This window comes from Argopecten irradians, chromosome 11, assembly GCF_041381155.1.
Source record: "Argopecten irradians isolate NY chromosome 11, Ai_NY, whole genome shotgun sequence".
Classification (NCBI taxonomy): domain Eukaryota; kingdom Metazoa; phylum Mollusca; class Bivalvia; order Pectinida; family Pectinidae; genus Argopecten; species Argopecten irradians.
In genome coordinates, this window is record NC_091144.1 from 18,302,271 (window position 1) to 18,329,583 (window position 27,313).

Below are 27,313 nucleotides of genomic sequence, written 5' to 3' on the forward strand. Positions count from 1 at the left end.
CATCCTAATGGACTATATTATATAAAGCAATGTCTAGAGCCGTCCAAATAGACTAAATAAATCAATTATTAGAACTACCCAAATGAACTGGATAAATCAATGCTTAGAACCATTCCAATAGACTAGATAAATCAATGTCTAGAGCCGTCCAAATAGACTAAATAAATCAATTATTAGAACTACCCAAATGAACTGGATGAATCAATGCCTAGAACCATTCCACTAGACTAAATAAATCAATGTCTAGAACCATCCTAATAGACTAGATAAATCAATGTCTAGAACCACCCCAATAGACTAGATAAATCAATGCCTAGAACTATCCCAATAGACTAGATAAATCAATGTCTAGAGCCATTCCACTAGACTAGATAAATCAATGTCTCTAATCATCCTAATGGACTATATTATATAAAGCAATATCTAGAACCACCCCAATGGACTAAATAAATCAATGTCTAGAGCCATTCCAATAGACTAGATAAATCAATGTCTAGAGTCATTCCAATAGACTAGATAAATCAATGTCTAGAACCACAACCATCCCAATGGACTAGATAAATCAATGCCTAGAGCCATTCCAATAGACTAGATAAATCGATGTCTAGAACTATTCCAATAGACTTGATAAATCAAAGTCTAGAGCCATTCCAATAGACTAGATAAATCAATGTCTAGAACCATTCCAATAGACTAGTTAAATCAATGTCTAGAACGTACCATCCCAAAGGATTAGATAAATCAATGTCTAGAACCATTCCAATAGACTAGATAAATCAATGTCTAGAACCATTCCAATAGACTAGTTAAATCAATGTCTAGAACGTACCATCCCAAAGGATTAGATAAATCAATGTCTAGAACCATTCCAATAGACTAGATAAATCAATGTCTAGAACCATTCCAATAGACTAGTTAAATCAATGTCTAGAACGTACCATCCCAAAGGATTAGATAAATCAATGTCTAGAACCATTCCAATAGACTAGTTAAATCAATGTCTAGAACCATTCCAATAGACTAGTTAAATCAATGTCTAGAACGTACCATCCCAAAAGGATTAGATAAATCAATGTCTGTCTAAAACTATCCCAATGGACTAGATACAATGACTAGAACCATGATATCTGAGAATACTGCATAAATGATCATGCTGACGCCTTATTTTCATACGGTATCTTAAATTGGAAATACATGCAATTTATACTATCCCAAAAATGAAAAGAAAGCATTTCAAAATATGTTTGTGCTGCTCGTGAGATCTTGTAAGTTGTTCTTTCCTTTTATTTAGTGAAATTACACAAAGCTTCCGTTTATGTGCGGAACGGTGTTTTAGCGAACATAATACTGTTAATTAACTTGAAAATAAACTTTTTGTTTAGTTATTTCTTGGGAATATACTCATTATCATTCCTTGTTGCAAATATAACAATAAGAAAATACATTAGGTGATCCGATCGTAAGAGACAAGTTGAAGTACTTACCTACAACTGTATTACTTCTGTCGGTCGGTTCATCTTGCGTTAGACTAAAAGTAATCTTTAAAGCAATCATGCTTTCAGGATCTGTCTGTCTTTTTGTTGGGCGATATTGTTTAGCAGCACTTTTCTGTTGGGAACAGACTCTACTTCTAAGATGTTCATATTTTGGTTTACTAATTTCAAAATCAGTACATATGATGAATACAATGCGATATCCTCCACTGTGAAACTTTGTCCATCTTGGTTAGATACGACCCCAATTTTTAAGGGCAAGATATTATCTTATGAAGAGGAACACAGGGACCTGACACGATTTTTTTAACCAACACTATACATATATACATTATAGTATACTATAATATATAAATGTGCCAGTTCCCTGTGAAGAGAAATGAATGGTTGAGAAATTTGTTTTGTTTGTTGGATTTTTTATATGGGGTGGGGTGTCGAGGTTTCAGAAAACTATTTATACCCTATACATTTTCTTTGAAATCACAAAGTTTCACCACTTTCCTAAACTCTCAGTCTTGGAAACATCTCTGCCAAGTATTTATCTGAAAACCCCTGTATAGATCTCTGGATCTTTCACTGTAACCTTAATTGGAACAAGTCATAATGTACAGTTGGTGGATACATTGTAAGCCACATATATTACATATATAACATAAAGCACCAATCAATCACATATGTGACTGTATATCAGTTTTGTGAAATGGTAGTACCATACTCTTATTTATGAAGACAAACAAGAGGCCCAAAGGGACTGTGGCGCTCACCAGATATGTTAATCTAAGCAAGGTTAATGCACAAACAAAGAGTTTATTTCTATGTGACTTTTAAAAATTACCTCTGATTTCTAACAACCTATAGCTAACTCCTACTAGCCCGGGGCCAAAATGTACACAAACACTGTTCCATTTCACCCAAAGATGTTTCGGCCAGATTTGGCTATAATCCATGCAGAATTAGTGGCAATTTAGAGAAATTACCACTATTTCACCTATTGGGTCCCATTCCTCCTACCCCAGGGTTGTCAAAAGATTTATATCAACTCTGTTCCAAAGATATTTCTGGCCAAATTTGGTTACAATCCATGTAGAACTCTGTGACTAATAGCGATTTAAAGAATTTGCCTCTATTGCTCTTGGGACCGGCTCCTCCTGCTTCCAGGGAATCAGAGACAAAATATATACAAATTCTGTTGCCCTTCCCCCAATGATATTTCATACCAAATTTGGATACAATCCATGTGGAACTCTATGACTATTAGCGACTTAAATGAAATGTTAATGGACAGGTGATCTAAAAATTGTAGACATACCCTAGAAATGATTTTGTATCTAGAACAATTAGTTTTGTAGATTCTTCATTATGGTGAGTTATATATCTCCCTTAAACATAGGTTTATAAAACAAGTTCTGATTTATCAATTTGTTCACAAACAACTTAACTTTTGATCATAAAACAAAAAGCTTGTGGTATCAGAAGGAAAACAAATAGTGCACTATAGATCTGGGTATTTTCTACTGATAATAAACAATTCACAAATGGCAATTATTAAGCAATGAAAGATGATCAGTATCTTTTTTACTATCCAAGGGAATTAACTCTGGATAGATCAAGATAAGACATGTTGTTATTCAGTATTGTTTGATAATTAAAAGTTACTGATAGTACAATATCGAAAGGAATCATACAAATTAAGAAAAATACTAATGGAAGGACACTAAAGACTTATGACTAGAAAGGATATACACACTTTTAAAGTGAACAGTCGGGCAAGGATGGCTAAAGTCGGTAAAAATGGTGTGAATGTATCCAGTATAATTTCTTATGAAATAGAAAAATAAAATCTCTCGCCAAAATCTGTCTGCGTTCGAAGAAATTAATTTAAAGTATAGGAATCCTAAAACGTCCTCCCGGCTGACTATGTCCGTGGTTACATTTACACGCAGCCTCGCTTTCAATGCTTTCAACTTTCCTTTACTTTAATGGTCAGAACTGGGAAACGTAAGCAGAACTTGGCCGTTGCATTAATATGCAAGAACTTTTGGAAGGCCAATGAACACATTTAGACTGGTTTTCTTTGCCCGACAATTCACTTTAAATAAATTTATTATCAATTCATAATATCAAGACGACCCTAGTGCTCCTGTACATTCCAAAAAGAAGTGTGTCAAGCCAGCCAACTACAGCAATGTTAAGTGACAAAATTATGCAGCATGTTTTATGTGGGGTAAGTCAGTAAATTTGGACAAAGAAGTACCGTATTTTTGCGTGTATAGTGCGCACTTTTTTTTCATAAATTTATAAGTGAAAAGTTGGGGTGCAAACTATACGCAAGTACAAGGCATATATGCATGGCCCTGGGTCATGAGCACCGACAGGCAGTTGTAGTTGTTGTGACAGGATAGGGTTGTGATTAAATATTTGGGTCTTTGAGGCAATGTTCTGTACAAGTCTTTTTAGAAAACATTGACAGTTTACTATCAAAGCTACGTAGGCAAATAGTGAAGAAGAATAGATATTAGATAACATTAACACAACAAAATATCTCTAATGATATATTTTATTAAACACCTACACATTCACACTTTCAATCATTTGTTACATTGTATGGCTTCAAGGCCATCTTTCTGGTTTTTAACACATTTCTGTCCTTGGTGAAATCACTTTTCATTTTAAATGCTTTCCTTTGAATTCAAATAACAACAGAAACACAAAAACATGTATATATTTAAACATTTCAGAGTTTTTTTGATGATTCAATTCACAGAAAATTGTATCCCTATTAATATTCCTTCTTCCAACACAACACCCCTTATATTCCTCCATCTCTCTCTTTCTTGAGAATAAAATTGGCAGCGCTTTCTGTAGCAAACATCAGTCCATTCATTCACAGATACATTACAATCACAATTTAGAGATCCTATTTACTATCCTTGTCTTTATCCTTTTTTCCATCTTCTTTTTTCCCAGAATCTTTTTGCATTATAGAACTCATAGCATTCTGTATTGTTTCACTTTGAGGGTCTACACCAGGTAAATTTTCCAATACATTTTGTAGAAATTCTGGATCATTCATAACTTCAGAGTAATCTTCGTCGCTCTGAAAAATAGAAATTAAATGTAGCTTTGAGACAGATGAATATTGTGTTTAAATGCTCAGGTTGACACGTTATAACCAGAGACTATGTGTTTCTATTTAATAATATTAAATGCCATAAAAATTAGTGCAAGATATTCACACACTGGATATAGAAGTATTTATTTACTCTACCAAGTCAGCAACAAATTATTGTAGTAAACAAATACCAGTTACAGCATTTCACAATTCTTCCACTTTCTTTTGAAAGGAGACAAATCCTTATGACACATTACCTAAATGCTCAATGAATATATCCAATGAATAAGAGGATGAAATTACACATAACCAAGACAAAGTTAAGAATGTTCAATATCACATACAAAATAGCTGATAAAAAAGTCTGGTTAGTAATAATTCACGCAAAAACTTTTTCATAAATTGTCATAATAAATTGAGAACTAGGGGCGATAAATTACAGATTTCCTCTATCACAGTTTTACATGAGTCTCTAATTTCGGTAATTACTTACAGGTTTTTTCTCCCCCTGTTCCGCTGCTCCAGCTTTGGCATCGTCGTCTACATCCATGGGTGCTGGAGTGTTCTGAGTGGTATTGGCAGCTAGTACAGAAACAACGGTAAATTCTAAATACAAACTGTATATTAACACAGTAAACAAGACTATCCATTAAAATTTAACTGACATTTATTACCTGACAATATAATTCATCTAAATATTATCTAAATGAACTAGAACTGTAACTTCAGCAAGCCAATTGCTAACTTATACCCTCCCTTAACCCCTAATTTCAGACCAAGGCAAACAAATGTTTCTTCATCATGTGGCCATGAATGCCCATTACTGAAGCATGTGAAGTGTCAAACAATAGATATTCAGATGTTACACCAATTGACAAAGTTTGAACAAAATTGATCAAAAAACTTATAAATAACATTTATATTGGCTATATTTCAAAACCTGTGCATAGTGACCTGGTTGCCATGGCAACCAAAACTTTTGGCAAAAACACCCTGCATACACATCTAAACATGGTTCCCAACATCGCTGTGAAGTGCCATATATAACTAGCTAACAACATACCAGAATTTGCTAATGACATCTGCATGGCGTAAGCTATCTGCTCTTCCTCAGACATGGAGCCAAAGTCAGGTACACTAGGTGTTGGGGCCTGCTGCTCGGCATCTGGCTGCATGGACATGGCCAGGGCCTGTTCCAACATCGCCTCGTCTGAGGTACCTGTCATAAATATAGTACAGGGAATTGATAGAAGCCTGGATTAATAAAAGTGAAAAAAAAAATCAAGATGATATCCAAAATCTATCTATGACTACCGTCAACAAAACAATCTTTTTTTCTTCTTCATTTTTTTTTTTTTTTTAATTTTTGTCTGACATTCTCGCTTGTACATGAATATAATAAAAAACTAGAAATATGTCTGTTAGACATTAAGTGCTCGCTAACTACTTCCTAACCTTAATTTCCAGTATGAAATAATCCTCGGTAACAGGTGTCCCCGTGTACATAGCACTTTCGCTCATTATCTCTGGGACTATTGCAAGGAGATGGTTTACACCCTTGGTGTATTATAATAGATACATTCCTTTACTTCATCAGAACTTTGAATGTGAAATACCTTTGAACTTTGTTAAGTGTGTTCTTTGTTACATAGAAGCGTGTTTATTATTATATAGATATTGATACGATAGACTCAAGACTTGATTCGCTGTTCAAAATAGTCGTCCGCTAGAACACTGTCTAGTCTCTGTGCACATGGTGACTCACCTGTGCCACGCTTGAACGCCTTTCTGGGGTACATTAGATCTAGAGCTCAGACACCCAGACTGATATTTTATATTGTCTTTTTTTGTTTCACTCGTATGATAATGCGCTTCACAATGCGTCTATATTTATCGACTATTTGAACCTTTTTAATACATCATCGGTGAGGTGCTTGGATTTCTTGAGCGATACAAGCGTTTGTATGTTTATACGCTTCCAGTTCCATAATCCTTTATCGACTATTTAACCTTAATGCACATTGGTGTACAAAATCGGCGAGGTGCTTGAATATATAGAGAGTTGCAAGCGTTTTTATGATTATACGCTTCCAGTTCCAAACGTATTTTTGTGATAAGTGTTTAATCCAGGTACGTTCTTGATTACTGACAATTGCATATGTAAATCGTTGCAAAAGAGTTAATATTTAATTTATGTTTATGAAATCATAAGCTGTGTATGTAACCATAAGCCAAAGACCAACAGAATATAGTTATTCAATACGTAGATCTCACTTCCGGTATTTCATGCGCACTAGGCATAACGGATGTACACAGACTCTACACACGACAAGGAAAACAATAGGGCGAGCGTACTCTGCTCGCCCTAAAAACAGGCAAATAAGCATTTGATGGATTTGAAATGAGTGACATTTACTGATTATCTGCTTCTCCATCAACTGTTTGTTTTATAAGATCCATTACCTCCAGCTGCAGTTGTTTCCATGCTCTGTACTTGTCCTTCCTCTGGGGCTGGAGCTGTTTTCTTTGCCTCATCTTCTTGTCTTGCTCTCTGCTCTTCCATAGACACTCTCAAAGCCTAGGGTGATAAAGAAATAGTGTCTATGTGAATAGTAAAACATTAAAAGGACAATTCACAATAAAAATAATTAACGTTTTGTTTGCAAAAAATAATACAATGTATTTTATAAATATTTTCTTATGATATGTTGTGATTTATCATCTGACTAACCCATGGTATATATTGATTCAGAATCTCTAAAACAATTAAACTTATAGTATTGTGTGTAATGTATTTTTTCAAACCCCTATCTGATAAATTGCGAGTAGGTAGTATCAATTGTGACGTCATTATTTTGTGAGCAAAACTCGCATCATTTTCCCAGAAAAGTATGACTAAAACAATACGCTCATAAACATATGACTTTCCAATCAATACCTAACCAAAAGGACAGATAACTCTGTAATATGCAAATACAGAATATATACTAACCAGAGCTAATTCAGGATCTTCGTTGGGATCAACACCAAACTCAAATCCAACAGCTTGCATGGCCGCTCCTGATCCATCCTCACCAACAACAACGGGCGAGTTCATTAGAGCCTCTGACAACATGGGGCCTGGTGGTATGGTCACTAGGTGTGATCTGTAATGGTACAGGTAAAATACAAACGTAAAAAATAATATCAAACATTGCTTTATCAATGAGCATTTTCTCTCATAGCTTCATGTGAAGATCTTTTATTGTCTATTTTTTTTTTCATTATGATTAATTTCAAATAAAGACCTTTGACAAAAGCAATTTTAATAAATGTCCACCATTTTAGGTTAATAGGAATTTATTCAACCCCAACTGTTCATGTGTTAACTTTCAAATATATAGGTCACTGGATTTTCTAATTCAAGTACAAAAGGTTAACATTTCATATTTGTTTGACAAATATTGAGGTTGTTAACTTAAATTTGATTTGGAAACACTACTGCTCTGTCACTGATTATTTCATGATTAGAAAATACAGTCAAATTTATGACATATGGAATACAAACTTCTAATACAAGCCAAACTTAAAACGAAAATCTCAGAAATCATGTGTACAGTACATACCCAGTTCCATCTTTTCCATTCAGAGCATTTACCATGGCAGTCAACTTTTCTGTATTAAAGCCCTTTAAGAAAACACCAATATATACATCAAACATGCATGTTATATTAAAATGTAATTAATGACATTTGGTATTCTCAATCACAGGAGACATACATATGTATGTGCAGATTCTTCTTTTCCCTTTGCAGCTATGTCATACTGCAATTGAACATATTCTATAAGTGGAAAGTTTGAAATTCTTCATGAAAGCAAAGTGTTGAATTGTGATTAATAGAGACATGTACCAGTACATATTCTAAAAATATTATGTCTGTAGCAAGAAACATTTCATTTGACCAAATGGTCCCTTCCATAATTATTAACATATCACAAAACAACAATGTGAAAAATCTGATTGCAAAAATTGTATTTATAATTACTTTCCTCGTACCTATTTGATTATACTTCTACATGTGGATTTTGTTTTAATAAAATTTTGATGGTTACCTCTTCACCAAAGTTGATGACATCCATGTTTACTTTCTCTTTCTTCAGTTTTTTGGCCATTTTCACCAACTGTAAAGAATACATCAAAATAAGTAATATAAATTTATACATTGCAGTAACATAAATGAAAACACACATCAGAAAATAATGTGTTTCAGAAGACAAGATATCCTCAAGATAATAATACAGCATGAACAAAACTCAAATTTGTTGTATAATCCACAAATCATGACTGAGATAGTTGGTTAAGGCTTACCATTCTAATAAAAAAATAAGTATCATTTAAGGATGGTCTCCCTATATTCAGCCTGTATGCAACGTGTTGCATGTGTGAGTGTCTGTATGCTTTGGGAGACTGGGATATATTTACACTGTGTCTTCTTGTAATGGTGTTATTTTGACTCTTACCCTTTTTACAGTGCTATCTCAGTGAACTTACTGCCAAAACTGCCACTCCCTTTATGCGGAGCAGCAGAAACTACCACTTTCATACAGTCTTATTAGAATATGGTGTGTCTTAGCCAGGGTAAAGAACCCAGAACCTTCCTAACAGGGGTGATGGTACAACTCAAAGCCAGAACTGTCAAATAGTACTGGAGCAGTGTCTATGGAAACATGATGAGGAGGAAGAAAGTCAGTATTTTAATTTAAAGATGAAGAGAAAAGATGAAGATCCCAAATTGAATTTGCCCTGCAGATATAGCGTTAGAATTCTTCCTGCTGCTGAAATGGAATGTTTTATGAGATAGTTTTGCAGGACCAAGACAAAATGTCATATCTAATCCATATTCGATATCAAAACTATACTGTAGTAGCCCTTGTCTTTGCTTCTATGCCACTTATGAATGCATTGTTTCTCTTAGTACAATGATTAATGTATGTCTTTGTTCCATTTGTGATATACTAATAATAAGCTTCCTTTATTCCAATCCATACGCTGATAATGTTAAAGTTTTAGATATAGTACTTACATCTTTCTCATCCTCGGCGATTGGACTTCCCACAAACAGTACAATTCTCATCTTGTGGTTACGTCCTTGTCTATGTTTCAGGGACAACTACAAAATCATAAATTCAAGGAATTAGACATTGTATAAATTAAATAATCTTACAGTGTTAGGAAATATTTTCATAATCAGACTCCTGATTTCTTATCTTATTAGATCATAATTATTACATAATGACATAAACTGACTAACACAAATACTTCATGAAAATGAATTGTATTCATTTTTGATCATGAGCTAATAACTTATTGATATCAAAGCCTTAAAGCCCAACACAATATCAAGTATCATTCAAAGCACTTAAATATAGTACATTTATTTTCATTTGTAAGATGACAAAATCTTCAAAGCAATCAATAACTTACATGAGCCACTTTTAGTGCTGTTCCAAATCTGATGTCTCCTTTTGGCTGAACTTGGTGGAGTTTGCTAAGTATGCGGCCAACATCAGTTGTGAGGGTAGCCAGAACCTCAACACTGAAAGAGAAATTTAGAATTTATCAATTTTAAGTAAACATTGATGATAGTAACAATGGTAAATCTTACAAAACCATTTATTTTGTCTTATTACTTGTAAAACCTATACCCAAAACCCAGTCTGTGACTTAAAGCACTAGTCCGATGCCAACGACTAGTAATTTTACAGCTGGACTAGTGTTAATTGTAATGAACTAGTACCTAAGTAACTTAATTTGAAAATTTTAAAATAACTATATGATTATTAAAACTTCCGAATTAAAATAATATTGCCAATTGCTTATGATGCATTTAGTGTTTCTTCGTTTCGATTCAGTGGTGAATGTCCGCGAGACTCTTGCAAAAAATGTGTTGTCAAAACAAAGTCTGTTTCGAATTCCCTTTCAGAATTACAACTGCCCTGGTATTGTTTATATTTTAATTTGTCATAACATTGACATTTAATTTAATTTTACACATACATCTTCATTATTATTTTCAATACTTGAACATCTTACTATTACCCATCTGTCATACGACTGTTACAACAATGATCATGACAAGACATCGAAAAATCCAAGATGGCGACCTCATAGATCGATGTTATTAGGCCAGTTATCTGCAAATAAGACCCACCACCACTTTTGACCTTTACTTCTTCTTTGGGTGGGGGTCTTGAGCTTATTAGCAGTGAAATACGGTATGATGATCACATACAACAATACAAGGTATTCAAAATTTCAAACCACACTCAGTCATTTCTGCACTCAGTTTCATCAGCATAAATATTCCTTAACATTAAGCAATCCATTTACTTAAATTTAAAATTCTTCATATGAAGGCAAATAATTCTGGACAACTGACAAACAATTTTTGACATACAGCCACGTGCACTGTTGTATTGAAAACAGAATATATATATATATATATATATATATACATGTATTAAGATAAATTCTATCACAGCAACTGAATTATCATACCTTGACATGGTCAATAGACCAACATTATTTTCTGGATTTGCTCGTGTCTTTGAGTGGCAAACAAGGTTGACTGCATCCTGCTGTGCCTGTAGTCGTGTTGGAACAAAATCACCATTTCTCATGTAATCGCTGTTGTCAACACTGCAAATGAAATAACATCATTTTATTATAGTGGAATAGTCACACAAAGGAAGGCTATAGCTAAAGTCGGTTAAAGTGAACAGTCGGGCAAGGATGGCTAAAGTCGGTAAAAATGGTGTGAATGTATCCAGTATAATTTCTTATGAAATGGAAAAATAAAATCTCTCGCCAAAATCTGTCTGCGTACGAAGAAAGTAATTTAAAGTATAGGAATCCTAATACGTCCTCCCGGCTGACTATGTACGTGGTTACATTTACACGCAGCCTCGCTTTCAATACTTTCAACTTTCCTTTACTTTAATGGTCAGAACTGGGAAACATAGAACTTGGCCGTTGTATTAATATGTGAGAACTTTTGGAAGGCCAATGAACGCATTTAGACTGGTTTTCTTTGCCCGACTATTCACCTTAAAGTGGTGCGAATACATTGTATGTGTGTGTATATCCAGTATAATTCCTTATGAAATTGAAAAATAAAACATCCCCCAAAATCACTCTGTATGCGAATAAATTCATTTATAATATATGAATCCTAAAATGTTTTCCGGTCTGGATATGACCATGGTACTGCCTACTGGTTACATTTCCACGCAGCCTGGCTTTCAGAGAGTTAGGCAAATTTATATTTAGAACTGTGCTAAATTTACACTAGGCTTTTCCATTATTTCAATGGTCAAAACTGAACAATAAACCGTCGTTTTGATGTGTAAGGACTTTTGGAAGGCCGATGAATGCATTTAGACAGGTTTCTTTGCCCGACCATTCATTTTAAAGATGCATGCTCAGACAGAGCATAAAGGAATAAAACGATACCCATGGTCTAACTAACAAAAAAATGCATAAAAAATAATTCATTTGCTTCTATGCTTAAGCAATAAGTACTTAATTAATTCCATATCAGTCCATTCATACAGTAACAAAGGCCAAGGCCAATTAAGCTCTGCCCACTGGTGGTGTAACTTTGGTGGTTTGAATTAGCTTTGTATTACTGTACATTAATCTTTTAATCTTTAATAAATGATTTCTTCCTAATTTTCTGACCTATCCTTAGATGTCATACACCAAAATCACTAGGAAATAGGATAGTTTCAGAGGGTCCCGGGTTCGAATCCCGGTCTGGCCGCTACATTTTCTCCTCTCCTGTTACATCTCAAAGGAAATAAAGTTTTAAGTTCACAGCTAAAAAGCTCATTAATAATCTCATTGAAAGACTTAAGTCGAGGAATAAAAAGACAAAGACTCGCTGCAGTCCGTCTCAGGGAGAATGGATCCTGTATACGTATCATCAGACTTTATCCATTCTGGAAATTTAGTCAAAATGTAATTTTAATATTATTTATCAGTTTTGACCATGCATATTGGTATACAGATACACGTATAACTGTCACATAGCCCTACATTTGAGAGATAAATATGTGCATTTAAATTCAATATAAGATATGTATAAATACGAAAATTCAAACGATTTTCTAATGTCAAAATTTGTCTATTTCGCTTTGTCATCACACAAAATGTGAACTTATTTGTAGTTCGCTGAAAACATTTAGAAATTTTGACTCAAAATAACATCTTCCGTAAAATACACCGAAAAAACTGATTGGAAGAATTATTGTTTCAACCAAATTGTGCTATTAGAAATATTTTAATTTTGCTTACCACACAATCGTACTTTCAAGCACCATCTTGGAACGATTTGGTGATCTGACAACACTGGTTTTTGATTGGCTATTAAATTCGTGAGAAAAAAAATATTTTGCTGTTGAATCAATAAATGATATAATAGTGTTATTTTGTTACAGTTTTGAACTTTGTTTATTATTTCCATGGGTAATTTAATTAAAAGGATAAAAGAAAAATGTATTTTATGCGTTCCTGAATTTTTGGATAAACTAAAATTAAAAACGACGAGTTGGATTTCCGACAATGGATGTTGATGTGTGGGGCGCTGGATTTAATGGATTCAAACAAATTTCAGAACAATATAGGCATGGCAGTGTTGTTTCGGAACCACAAATGATACAAACAACTTGCTGCATTTTAAACATCACCCTGTCTTGGTCGCAACTGGCACTTATTGATGGTAACATAACATGTAACAACAACTATGTAGTCTTGCTCATGTCCCTACATTGGTTGAAAAAGTAAATTAACAGTGATAATCCCTTTAGTCAGTTTTATAAATGAAGGAGAAAAAAAAAGTGATTGACAGAAAAAAAAATACAAAAATATTTTCCGAACAAATAAATAAATTAGATGAAGTATCAATTTATCTATTTTTTGTTTAATGTTTTAACTATTAAATTTGCATAAAAGTTTTACATATACAGTACAGTAATCAATGACTGATCGCCAGGTGTAATATAGCCACGCCTTGTGCTCACAAACGCATGTGTTTCTATTCAATGTCGGAGCAAACATCGTGGCACACACAATACAAAATACAAAGTCACGTGCGGTTTGATTGACAGCTAGCGATCCGTCAATTTGTTTAGTGGTGTGAAGTGTGATTATTATGTCATTTGTATAAATGAGTATATGGACTATGATCTGAATATAGAGGCACGCATATATATATATAGTGCCTACAATTTCAGAATAATCTAAATTAAACTAAATATGTAATTACCCTTGAAGGACCAATATTCGTCAGGGTAATCAAATTTTCCGTATATCAACAAACCAGCAAGAAATAAAATGTACCAATTTATAATTAATTACTTTGTACTTTAATTTGTTAATTTGTAAAAGTATGAAATTTTGACCAAATTATATTTCATTTAATTGAGTGCATGCCACCTTCAATTTTCTCAATTTAAATTTTCAAAGCATTTTAAATTACTACGTATATCAACAAACCAGCAAGAAATAAAATGTACCAATTTATAATTAATTACTTTGTACTTTAATTTGTTAATTTGTAAAAGTATGAAATTTTGACCAAATTATATTTCATTTAATTGAGTGCATGCCACCTTCAATTTTCTCAATTTAAATTTTCAAAGCATTTTAAATTACTACTTATACTTCAGGTATACTTACATTTTATTGAAAATTATTTTTTATTGAAGGGAATGGGAAAATCATCACTTCACCATTTAAAGCAGAAAAAAATGAGACTTTAAAAAGCGGAGAAAATCAGCACAATGAACATTTTACTTGTAGGAGTTTAACATGTTTAAATGACCAGATATTGGCTCTACTCAGTGACGGAAGTGTCCAGATACTAACAGAGTCACACAGTATGAAGACTGTGAAGTATACTGAAAGAGATGTCAATCAAAGGAATGATGTAGATAATAAACACCAGACAAGTCCAGCTTCAAGTGTAAAGAGTATCCATGGTACAGATAAAGAATTATTTTTCCTTGAAGGTTTGTGACAATTACTACTGTAACAAATATTTATCATTGATCTTCAACTGATGCCAAAGTCTAAACTCATGAGAGCTAGATTGTATTATTTTATTTTAAGATATAAATCAGTTCTTGCTTTAATAATTTGTAATGATATGTTAGGGGTGAGTGTTTGATTGGCATGGAGTTATTATTTAAGTATGGCACAGTTTGTGTGGACTAGCTGAAATATGTTAAAGCATTGATGTCACTATATTCTTATTTCATGGGGGTATGAAAGAAATTTTGTTTGCAAACTATGCACGAATCAGCAATAAACATGCAAGTCTTTTTGTTATAACATAGTACATTTTAACCAAAAGGTAATATTGTTTTATTATAAATAATAAATAAATGTATTAAAATAAATATTATAATAGTAAGATATTATGTTATGTAGTTTCAGGAACACTCAGCAGTTGCATTCTCACACACCTTGATACTGAGACCTGGATTATGTCCCCTTTAATGCCTGTGTTATGTGCTGAACCAATTGTATCAGTGAGCTGTGGAAAGGAGCATGTGCTTCTACTAGGCAAGAACAGACAGATTTACTCCTTTGGTGGAGGCAGGTACGTACAACTTCTCACAGATCAGGCAGTAACAGTAATGGGGGGAGGTAGGTAAGTACAACTTCTCACAGATCAGACAGTAACAGTAATGGGGGGAGGTAGGTAAGTACAACTTCTCACAGATCAGGCAGTAACAGTAATGGGGGGAGGTAGGTAAGTACAACTTCTCACAGATCAGGCAGTAACAGTAATGGTTGGAGGTAGGTAAGTACAACTTCTCACAGATCAGACAGTAACAGTAATGGGGAGGTAGGTAAGTACAACTACTCACAGATCAGGCGGTAACAGTAATGGTTGGAGGTAGGTAAGTACAACTTCTCACAGATCAGACAGTAACAGTAATGGGGGAGGTAGGTAAGTACAACTACTCACAGATCAGGCAGTAACGTAACAGTAATGGTTGGAGGTAGGTAAGTACAACTTCTCACAGATCAGACAGTAACAGTAATGGGGGAGGTAGGTAAGTACAACTTCTCAAAGATCAGGCAGTAACAGTAATGGGGAGAGGTAGGTAAGTACAACTTCTCACAGATCAGACAGTAACAGTGATGGGGAGGTTGGTAAGTACAACTTTTTACAGATCAGACAGCAACAGTAATGGGGAGGGGAGGTAGGTAAGTACAACTTCACACAGATCAGGCAGTAACAGTAATGGGGAGGGGTAGGTAAGTACAACTTCTCACAGATCAGGCAGTAACAGTAATGGGGGAGGTAGGTAAGTATAACTTCTAACAGATCAGACAGTAACAGTAATGGGGAGAGGTAGGTAAACTTCTCACAGATCAGACAGTAACAGTTATGGGGGGAGGTAGGTAAGTACAACTCTCACAGATCAGACAGTAACAGTAGTTGGGAGGTATAGGTAAGTACAACTTCTCACAGATCAGGCAGTAACAGTAATTGGGAGAGGTAGGTAAACTTCTCACAGATCAGACAGTAACAGTTATGGGGGGAGGTAGGTAAGTGCAACTTCTCACAGATCAGACAGTAACAGTAGTTGGGAGGTATAGGTGAAGTACAACTTCTCACAGATCAGACAGCAACAGTAATAAAGAGGGAAGGTAGGTAAGTACAATTTCGCACAGATCAGACAGTAACAGTGATGGGGAGGTTGGTAAGTACAACTTCTCACAATCAGACAGTAACAGTAGTTGGGAGGTATAGGTAAGTACAACTTCTCACAGATCAGGCAGTAACAGTATGGGGGGTAGGTAAACTTCTCACAGATCAGACAGTAACAGTTATGGGGGGAGGTAGGTAAGTACAACTTCTCACAGATCAGACAGTAACAGTAGTTGGGAGGTATAGGTAAGTACAACTTCTCACAGATCAGGCAGTAACAGTAATGGGGAGAGGTAGGTAAGTACAACTTCTCACAGATCAGACAGTAACAGTGATGGGGAGGTAGGTAAGTACAACTTCTCACAGATCAGACAGTAACAGTAATGGGGAGGGGAGGTAGGTAAGTACAACTTCTCACAGATCAGGCAGTAACAGTAATGGGGAGAGGTAGGTAAGTACAACTTCTCACAGATCAGACAGTAACAGTAATGGGGGGAGGTAGGTAAGTACAACTTCTCACAGATCAGACAGTAACAGTAATGGGGAGGGGTAGGTAAGTACAACTTCTCACAGATCAGGCAGAAACAGTAATGGGGAGAGGTAGGTAAGTACAACTTCTCACAGATCAGACAGTAACAGTGATGGGGAGGTTGGTAAGTACAACTTTTTACAGATCAGACAGCAACAGTAATGGGGAGGGGAGGTAGGTAAGTACAACTTCTCACAGATCAGGCAGTAACAGTAATGGGGAGGGGTAGGTAAGTACAACTTCTCACAGATCAGACAGTAACAGTGATGGGGAGGTTGGTAAGTACAACTTCTCACAGATCAGACAGCAACAGTAATAAAGAGGGGAGGTAGGTAAGTACAATTTCGCACAGATCAGACAGTAACAGTGATGGGGAGGTTGGTAAGTACAACTTCTCACGATCAGACAGTAACAGTAGTTGGGAGGTATAGGTAAGTACAACTTCTCACAGATCAGGCAGTAACAGTTATGGGGGGAGGTAGGTAAACTTCTCACAGATCAGACAGTAACAGTAGTTGGGAGGTATAGGTAAGTACAACTTCTCACAGATCAGGCAGTAACAGTAATGGGGAGAGGTAGGTAAGTACAACTTCTCACAGATCAGACAGTAACAGTGATGGGGAGGTTGGTAAGTACAACTTTTTACAGATCAGACAGTAACAGTAGTTGGGAGGTATAGGTAAGTACAACATCTCACAGATCAGGCAGTAACAGTAATGGGGAGAGGTAGGTAAACTTCTCACAGATCAGACAGTAATAGTTATGGGGGGAGGTAGGTAAGTACAACTTCTCACAGATCAGACAGTAACAGTAGTTGGGAGGTATAGGTAAGTACAACTTCTCACAGATCAGGCAGAAACAGTAATGGGGAGAGGTTGGTAAGTACAACTTTTTACAGATCAGACAGCAACAGTAATGGGGAGGGGAGGTAGATAAGTACAACTTCGCACAGATCAGGCAGTAACAGTAATGGGGAGGGGGAGGTAAGTACAACTTCGCACAGATCAGACAGTAACAGTGATGGGGAGGTTGGTAAGTACAACTTCTCACAGATCAGGCAGTAACAGTGATGGGGAGGTTTGTAAGTACAACTTCTCACAGATCAGACAGTAACAGTAGTTTAGAGGTATAGGTAAGTACAACTTCTCACAGATCAGACAGCAACAGTAATGGGGAGGGGAGGTAGGTAAGTACAACTTCTCACAGATCAGACAACAACAGTAATGGGGAGAGGTAGGTAAGTACAACTTCTCACAGATCAGACAGTAACAGTAATGGGAAGGTAGGTAAGTACAACTTCTCACAGACCAGACAGTAACAGTAGTTGAGAGGTATAGATAAGTACAACTTCTCACAGATCAGACATTAACAGTAATGGGGGGTAGGTAAGTACAACTTCTCACAGATCAGATAGTAACAGTAATGATGAGGTAGTTAAGTACAATTTCTCACTGATCAGGCAATAAATTAATGGGGAGGTATGTACACAATTTAAGTACAACTTCTAACAGTTAGAGCAGTAACAGTAATGGGGAGGTATGTACACAATTTAAGTACAACTTCTAACAGTTAGAGCAGTAACAGTAATGGGAAAGTAGGAAATTATAGTGAAGTAACGTAAATCAAAGTACAACTCCTTACATTTATTGGTTTGAGAGGAGGATGGGGGACAGGATGTACAACTTTGAGGCCAAAAGAGGTTATTCTCTGATGAGAAAAACGAGTTTTTGTTTTTATCCCCTGCCCATCGAAGTTGACGGGGGATATACAAATGGGTTCCGTCCGTCCGTCCGTCTGTCCGTCCGTCTGTCCGTCCGTCTGTCCGTCCGTCTGTCTGTCCGTACGAAAGGTTTCCGGAGCATAACTCTAAAACCAGTAGAGATATTTCCACGAAACTTCATACACACATTGGTCTTATGGTCTAGTAGTGCCTTTTGCTATTTTTAGGTTTTCTTTTTTTTGCATTTTTTCCGTAACCATGGAAACATTGCTGAAAATATCATATTTTTGTACCAGGTTCGTTTCCGGAGCATAACTCTAAAATCAGAAGAGATATTTCCACGAAACTTCATAGACACATTGGTCTTATGGTCTAGTAGTGTCTTTTGCTATTTTAAGGTTTTCACTTTTTGTACTTTTTTCTGTTACCGTGGAAACATTGCTGAAAATGGCAGATTTTTGTGTAAGAATCGTTTCCGGAGCACAACTCTAAAACCAGCAGAGATATTTCCATGAAACTTCATAGACACATTGTTCTGATGGACTAGTAGTGCTTTTTGCTATTTTTAGGTTTTCATTTTTTGCACTTTTTCCGTAACCATGGAAACATTGCTGAAAATATCATATTTTTGTACCAGGTTCGTTTCCGCAGCATAACTGGAAACCGGTTGAGATATATGCACAAAACTCCATAGGCACATTAGTCTTATGGTCTAGTAGTGCCTTTTGCTATTTTAAGGTTGTCACTTTTTGTACTTTTTTCTGTAACCATGGAAACATTGCTGAAAATGGCAGATTTTTGTGTAAGAATCGTTTCCGGAGCACAACTCTAAAACCAGCAGAGATATTTCCATGCAACTTCATAGACACATTGTTCTTATGGTCTAGTAGTACCTTTTGCTATTTTTAGCTTTTCACTTTTTGTGCTTTTTTCTGTAACCATAGAAACATTGCTGAAAATATCATATTTTTGTAGCAGGTTCATTTCCGGAGCATAACTTTAAAACCAGCAGAGATATTTCCACGAAACTTCATAGACACATTCTTTTTATGGTCTAGTAGTACCTTTTGCTATTTTTAGGTTTTCATTTTTTGCACTTTTTCCGTTACCATGGAAACATTGCTGAAAATATCATGGTAAATGGTAAATGTTACTTTGCAAAACTCCACCCATCTTTGTGTATATAGTCTAATATAAATGTCAAGGCTGTATACCTGATTCAACAATTGCAGCCCCGCTCTACTTGAATTATACTCCATCTTTCTTTAGCTCAACTTCCTTTTTCCTGTTTTTTTTCATACACATAAGTCTCCACAATCAAACTTACTTCAGCTTTGATATCTCCATTGGCGGGGGATCTGAATGACTATGTCCTTGTTGTTTTTTTGTTTAAAGTTTCTTGAACTGACTGTAGATAGGAAAACTAATGATTCTTTAATTTGAGAAATATTTTGATTCACAAAAATGTCAGTCAACAATTTATGTAGCTATCTTACCAAGGTATGTACTTAGCAATCAGATCAGTTGAAATAAAACTCATGTAATTTTGCATTTAGATGTCAATTTTATGACAGCTAGTATTTTTTCAGTCGTGGACAGTTGGGTCATGGAGATGTTGTTAGCCGCAAACAGCCACAGTTGTTGGAGGCACTTGCTGGTGTGGCTTTCACTTCAGTGGCAGCAGGAGGATGGCACTCTGTGGCATTATCAGGTAGAAAGTTCTTAATGATAATCAGAAAATGAAAACAGCTTTCTAAATTAAATATACCTGTGATATGTACAGAAATATAACTTCAAAATCAATTTTAGTCAAATTTAAAGTTAAAATGTTGTCATCATTATATGTAAATTCAATTTCAAATGAGATGATCATGGATTACAATTGGTAATGGCATATGCCGTTGAATGTTGTGCACATTGTTGTATTTTTATTTCATTTCAAAATATGTTGTTAAATTCAAAAGATTTTAATTTTGACATTGATTTGGCAGCAGGCAAATCATATATATTTATATACGCCGACCCTCTCTATAAATTCTACATTGTTGTATGAATACATGTGTGTGTTTATACTATAGGACTGTATACTCTGAAATGATTTTCCTGGATTTATAAGGAAATTGTAGAATGTTGTTATTAATTTTCTAACACCATTTTTACAATTTTGTACATGAATGATTTACCCTTTCCCTGCTGTAGATATTGGAGATGTATGGGTCTGGGGATGGAACGAGAGTGGTCAACTTGGATTACCATGTGGTGGGAGCAATAAGAAACTCCTCATGGACATGTCTATAGACTCAGCAAACACAGATACTGGGGAAAGCACTGATGGAGAAAAAAGTGGAGTGCAAAAAACATTCACTAGTAATCTGAATTCTGAACCCATCAAAGACTCTTCTTCAGCAATAAATATCCATGATTCAGATGAGAACCAATCAGCTCAAAGAACACATACAGACCCCATTTCAGAGACGTCATCAAACACTACAGCAAATTCCATTGGTTCCCCATCTCCCCATTCAAAACCATTAGACAGTATGGAGAGCCATGTGTATGTCCAGAATTGTGATGTGTCCCATGTACAAGTCCAGAGTGAACCTTGTGGCCTTGACCTTTTAGATGTCACAGCCACTCAGATCAGCTGTGGATCTAGACACACTGCACTTTTAACAGGTGACAAGATCTACTTAATGTTACAGTATTAATTGATATTTATTTTAATTTTTTTTTGGGGGGGACAACATCTTTGATATAATTGATGGAAAATTGGATTAATATCAAGTTTGCATGCTAGTGATCTTCTTGATTTCTCAATCTTTAAGAAGCACTTTCTTTATTATTCTGTATGTAGCACTTTTCTAGGCAAAAGTACATATTGTTTCATATTTTTCAGCTTTTGAAAATCAAACTTTTGCATGTAGTCTTTAAATCATTTTACAGGGCAATATCGATATATGTGCATAAAGAAAATAGTGTATAATACTCTGCATTAATTTATCAAAACCATTTGTAGTTACATATACCTGGTATCTGTTTCAGATTAACCTGGTGAAAATATTCCATATCTAAAAGGTGTAACTAATATATAATGATACTTTCCAGGTTCCGGTGTTGTGTTAACATGTGGATGGAATAAGTATGGACAGTTGTGTCATGGTGATACTCTCAACAGAGACTTTCTCCAGTCTGTCAACCTGTTTGTAAAAGAGAAACTTAAAGTGACAGATATTTACTGTGGTCAGTGGAATACAATTATCATCACTGAAAACAAAAGACATGCAATTAATGTGGATACCAGGGAAACATTATCTCACGGGTGTCTATCTTCACACTGATAATTAAAATATTTTTAATTTAGGTAAAGTGCTATTTTCATTGAAGTAAAAAAAATGCATGGCATTTTATAGAAATGCAATGCAATTTATAGAATAAAACAGAAATTGCAGGACTTTTGATTGGTTCCCCCAGAATTTTTAAATGGCCAGACATGTTCCACTGTTATTGTATCTTGACAGAAAGAGTAAAAAATATAAGGGAATACGGTAGTACTAATAAATATAGAAAATATTCCATATGTTTGTACATTATACGTATAGATTATCCATATTTAACAATTAAATTGTCATGGTTTAAGTCAAAAAGATGCTTGAAAAGTTGGGAAATGAATGTCAAGGGACATAACTCTGTAATACCTATGCCTTAGTTTGTACATGAACATTGAAGAAAGACATTACCAACATCATGAATTCCATCTGCATCACTGTATTTACGAAAAAAAAAAATAGTTGATGAAAACACCACTTTCTTGTGGGAGAAATAAACAAAAAGCACAGAATGACTTTATTTTACCATTTACTATATATACTAATTATTTTTCATATTTTTAACTTGAAGTAAAATTAGAAGCTCAAACTTCTCAATGGTGGTAATGGTGTAAAGTAAGTAGCTTTTGTAACTGAAGAAAATACTTAATAGTCTGCTCCTGTTTTTGATGATGAAAAAATACCATTTGTCAGCGGTGGAGCATTTTTAAGAAAAACCTTAGTTTATATTTTATGATATATGACAACTAATCACAGAAAATGTTCTGTGATCATCGAATATGAAATTATGATGAAATGGCAAGAAAAGGTACCGTTTTTTGATCGATGAAAAGCTTCTTTTTTAGGTCATCTGACCTGAAGGGTCAGGATGAGGTATTGTCATCATGCACCATCTGTCGTTGTGCACCGTCCGCCGTGCGTAAACTTTTCATTCAAACGACTTCTTCTCAATAACCAAAAGGCCAAGGGTACTGATATTTAGCCTGTAGCATGCTGGGATGAAGGGCTACCAAGTTTGTTCAAATGAATGATCTTGATCTTCATTCAAGGCCACAGGGGTCAAATATGCTAAAATCTTTTAACGACTACTGAACGGGATCCATAAGCAGGCATGTATTGATGTAAACAAGTAAAGATTAACACCGCCAGAATTGAGCCAGATCATGTAAGCCTAAAATTGCTCGCAGAAAAATCATTTCTACGTCATATTGCGGGAGGTACAGAATGAATCTATCATTTTTGTGTCGCCTGTAACGCAAGGGCGACACATAGTTATCACTGTCGACGTCGGCGTCGGCGGCGTCCGGGTAAAGGTTTCTTTGCGATAACTCTTATTTGTTAGTTGTTCGATTTCAACCAAAGGTACATTTGTATATTGCTTTATATCAAAGAGATCTCGGACGAGTTCGATAATGGTCAAAATTCGTCAATATGAGTTACGGGACTTGATAACTTCACCTAATTATTAACAATATTTTCAACTGTAAATAACTATTTTTTGTGATCTTTTAAATTGCTGTGCAGGCGACACGTACATCCACATCTTCCGTGGAATTCTTGATTTATTAGATTTCTTTGTCACACTGTAATGACATATGACACTGATACTGTAAATCAACTTGTTTTTGCGAGCGATAAATCTTGGCAGTCAATTAGATAAGTAAAAACTGGTAACCGCAAAACGGAATTAGAAAGTTATCTATCAGAAATTGGATATGCAATGGCTAAATTAAGTGGCCGCGAAAAATTCGTTTGACAAGATAACGAGAATTACAATTATTGTCGCAAAAACGTATGTTTACTGATATTCATATATTTTTATCTTTGCTGTTGAGAAGTACTTCTGCACTCAGAAAGCATGTGGAGTGGCTCTTGGCTAATATAAATGTTTATACGTTCACTTACGCACGATGTTAATGACTATAGCAAAAACGTGGCACCTTTTCGTCACCCGTGCTTCGTTCCAGATCGTATCTCAATTTAGATTTGACTTTTAATTTGTTTTGAATGCGTCAGTTCATCACGAAAACCCCAAACTTCGATTCACTATAGGTTATATCACGTTCGCGAACTGCGTGAAGATTTAAAGACTTCTAGGGGCGTCATACACTCTTCTGGGGGCGTCATCTGGTGATGTCAAGATGCATTTTTTTTTCTTAAATACTAGTTTGTCTCATCGGCAATATATGCCCTCGGTATCGCAACTTGTTTTTGTTTTCGTTAGTGAAACACATTTTGATTATGAATTTACTAATAGTCTATACAAGTCAATATGGAAACCCACAAAAATGCAACAAAAGCAATTACATGTACTGCTGGATTCACTAGAATATATATACCCTAATAAAGCTTTGGTGTAAAATCGCCCCTCGATATTTAGATAGGATTTTCATTCTTTATGAAGAGAAACAGAAATAACACAAAAATGTGCATACACTTTCTATGATGAAATGCAGGTATACAAATTAATGTGTAATACGGTAAAAAGATAGACCGATACTAATTAAATATCCGTATATGATATTCTAGATAGTTTCCCAGACACCAAGTGATCTTAATTAAGACATATGACTCGTTCTGCGATATTTTTATTGCGTCGTGACTCTGATAAAATTTCAGTTTTGTAATTATCTGCAGATATATAATACCTAACTAATTAAAAATCGCATATTTATTGATAACATGATCAGACAGAACAAATGTTTATTCGGAGTCGATGACCATGAACACTGATACCAAAAAAACACAACAACAGATGTTTACAAATTCATTTCCACAGGGGTGCGGCGATTATTAGGCCCTTTAAAGTTTAATAGCAATGTGAAGATGGTCATCATAGATTCACGGAATGTAATAGAAATATTACTTATGTGATAAATGATCCACTGGTGTTATTGTGAGGCGTGACGTCATGTTGGAGTAGTCTATCCCCGTATGGATTTGCTTGTTCACTCAGACGTTTATTTTATTGTGATTGTGAAATTAACGAAAACATACCAATATACAGATACTGTGGTGTAAAGTTACACGACATACTCTCAGACTGGTACACGTATGTTTACTACATGTTCGGACGGGTATCCATCAGGTTATTTTGAAGATATAATTGACACGTCTCTAACTTTCTGTAGAAAGAATATGTAAATAGTATAAGACTCTTTCTAATTCTTACAAAAGAAAAGATCTGACCTGAATATGAGGTTTTCTAAGGAATGGATTTGTATGCCATATAAATATAAACGTAATAGGAAGGAAATGAACGGACTACAAAGGATAGACTTTTTTTATCATTTTATTGTTTTTAACAACTCTCTCTTTGCATGCGCAAACCAGAAAGTGAATAATGAACATTTATTAAGGACAGTCATATTAGCTTGAAGCTATCATCAAGACTGGAAAAACAGTGCGAACAGAAAACTGATTGTATAGGGCAGTCCGGTTTCCACCCACTCTAAGACCCATTGCGCACTTACTTCCGGGCCATCAAAAGTGATTTTGAGTTGTATAACTTGTTTCGCAATCGATGTTAAACAAAAAAATTAAAAGTGTATATTTGTATTTTTTAGGATCTATTTGAAACCTTGTTACAAAATATACAACGTGAAAAGCAATAACACGCTTCAGTGCAAACAATTCATGCACTAGTTGCGGTAATGCTTATTAGAAAATGTTTACCCAAAAATGTGTACCTTGACATGTGGACCTCGAACACGTATATTAGAAAAATGTGTACATGAACATATGCATCATCAGAAATCTGATGTAAACTGACAGCTCGTAATCTGGTTACTGCCATTGTCGTTATAGCCACAGCGTGACCATTATCAATACTCCAGGGAATCCCCCACGTCGTTATATAGATCCACTTAAGGACTCTATGTCATACAGAAACAGAAAGCATTTCAGAACAAAACAAAACCTCATCAATATCATAGATAGGGTCATCCTCGACAATCCATGGGTTCCGATCACCTACGATCTCTACACCCCTGTTCTATCTCATAGTAAAATTGGAGGAAACAGAACAGGTAATTTAGTCCTTTGATGTACACCAGAAGAGTCGTATAACGGCACACTGTAGTTGAATGTGTGACTTTGAAGTTGAGCGGCGCTCTCTCTAGTCTTCAAATGATTTTTTGCTGGCCTGTGAATATGGTTCAGATGTTTTCCTCTGGGCTACCTTCAGTTTTACTTTGAGATAATTCAGGGGTGTAGAAATCGTAATTGATTGGAACCCCTGGAGTATCGAGGATGAAGTAGGGTAGAATATCCTTCATATCCATATATGAAAGAGTATATTTTTCTCTCATACCACAATGTTTTATTACAATTTTACAATATGATATCACATTTTTTTTTTTTTTTTTTTTGAAAATTCGAAGAAAACCGCGACTGCAAGTCAATTCTCCATTCATTACAACGGCACGATATGTTTAACGCAAATCACGTTCTTTATCTCTTTTTTTTTAGTGAAATCCACCTTATTGCTGAAAATAACCTTTTATTTTACCTAGAAAATAGTATAAGACTCTTTCATATGTGGATATGAAGGATAGGGATATTCAAAACCCGAGGCTTGCCGAGGGTTTTGCAACATTTTGTGATCCCGAGGGTAGAATATCCCTATCCTTCATATCCACTTATGAAAGAGTATTTTTCTTTCATACCACGACGTTTTACTGCAATTTTACAACTATAATATCCCGCCATTTTGAAATAAATTCGAAGAAACCCACGACTGGAAGTCAATTTCCATACATGAAAAATTACGTGATATTTTCAACTCAAATTCCGTTGCTTGCATCTTTTATAGTAAAACCAGTCAATTTTGTGAAAAAAATGTTTAAATTTTACCGAGGAAATAGAGATTTTGTCGACGCCGTGACGTCACGAGGCTTTATTGCATGGGTAGCCATGCAATACAGCTTCAGGCGACATGAGTGTATTGCCCTAGACCAGCCAGTATTACACGTGTAGGTATGAAAGAATAATTTTGTATTGCATGGGAAAAACCGGTATTACACCTGTCATATCTTGATGTAAAAGAGAGTAGGTTTACAGGAACGGCATGGATATCGAAATTTGATTTTAATCAGATCGACAGTTTTTATCGTTTTTAGTCAGAAAATGACCAAGCAGTAAACCTTATTGTAGGTGAGGTCTCAATGTTTATTTAGAGTCTTGTAAACGGCTGTGAAGTTTGATTATCCATGTATGTAAAGTGTGTGAGGTAAATACCATTTGTATTGTTATCATTTGTGGATGCTGCTTTGATGACTTGATCAGTGAATTTCATTTTGTTGTATTCAGGATTGCTTTAGGTTCTTCTCACTGTTATAAACTATGTTGGTGTCACTGTCCTTGCTATTGGGACTGTAGGCCAAACACTTTCTATGTATTTGCATTTATTCTTGTTTAGTTTCATACT

General features: G+C 35.2%; 2 protein-coding genes across 2 annotated transcripts; one reads left to right on the forward strand and one right to left on the reverse strand.

Moving 5' to 3' along the window:
- Positions 1–4,036: 4,036 nt before the first annotated feature.
- Positions 4,037–12,997, reverse strand: LOC138334894 (26S proteasome non-ATPase regulatory subunit 4-like). Its single transcript, XM_069283722.1, has 11 exons — positions 12,941–12,997; positions 11,144–11,284; positions 10,070–10,181; positions 9,669–9,755; positions 8,698–8,766; positions 8,211–8,272; positions 7,598–7,751; positions 7,069–7,183; positions 5,669–5,824; positions 5,099–5,187; positions 4,037–4,590 (listed from the first exon to the last, which is right to left on the reverse strand). The coding sequence occupies exons 1-11, from the start codon at positions 12,964–12,966 to the stop codon at positions 4,411–4,413; spliced, it is 1,191 nt and encodes a 396-aa protein (XP_069139823.1). The 5' UTR covers positions 12,967–12,997; the 3' UTR covers positions 4,037–4,410.
- Positions 12,998–13,179: 182 nt separating this feature from the next.
- Positions 13,180–21,919, forward strand: LOC138334895 (RCC1 domain-containing protein 1-like). Its single transcript, XM_069283723.1, has 6 exons — positions 13,180–13,364; positions 14,353–14,655; positions 15,077–15,248; positions 20,149–20,270; positions 20,759–21,235; positions 21,665–21,919. The coding sequence occupies exons 1-6, from the start codon at positions 13,208–13,210 to the stop codon at positions 21,895–21,897; spliced, it is 1,464 nt and encodes a 487-aa protein (XP_069139824.1). The 5' UTR covers positions 13,180–13,207; the 3' UTR covers positions 21,898–21,919.
- The last annotated feature ends 5,394 nt before the right edge of the window (positions 21,920–27,313 follow it).

Bases quoted from the DNA above. Each gene is read 5' to 3' on its own strand.
- LOC138334895 (XM_069283723.1), top strand. From the start codon at position 13,208: ATGGATGTTGATGTGTGGGGCGCTGGATTTAATGGATTCAAACAAATT. The intron at 15,249-20,148 runs GTACGTACAACT...GTATTTTTTCAG, and splicing joins TACTCCTTTGGTGGAGGCAG to TCGTGGACAGTTGGGTCATG. The intron at 20,271-20,758 runs GTAGAAAGTTCT...TCCCTGCTGTAG, and splicing joins GCACTCTGTGGCATTATCAG to ATATTGGAGATGTATGGGTC.
- LOC138334894 (XM_069283722.1), bottom strand. From the start codon at position 12,966: ATGGTGCTTGAAAGTACGATTGTGTG. The intron at 5,825-7,068 runs GTAATGGATCTT...TATTTATGACAG, and splicing joins GGAAACAACTGCAGCTGGAG to GTACCTCAGACGAGGCGATG. The intron at 5,188-5,668 runs GTATGTTGTTAG...TTTCTGTACTAG, and splicing joins GATGTCATTAGCAAATTCTG to CTGCCAATACCACTCAGAAC.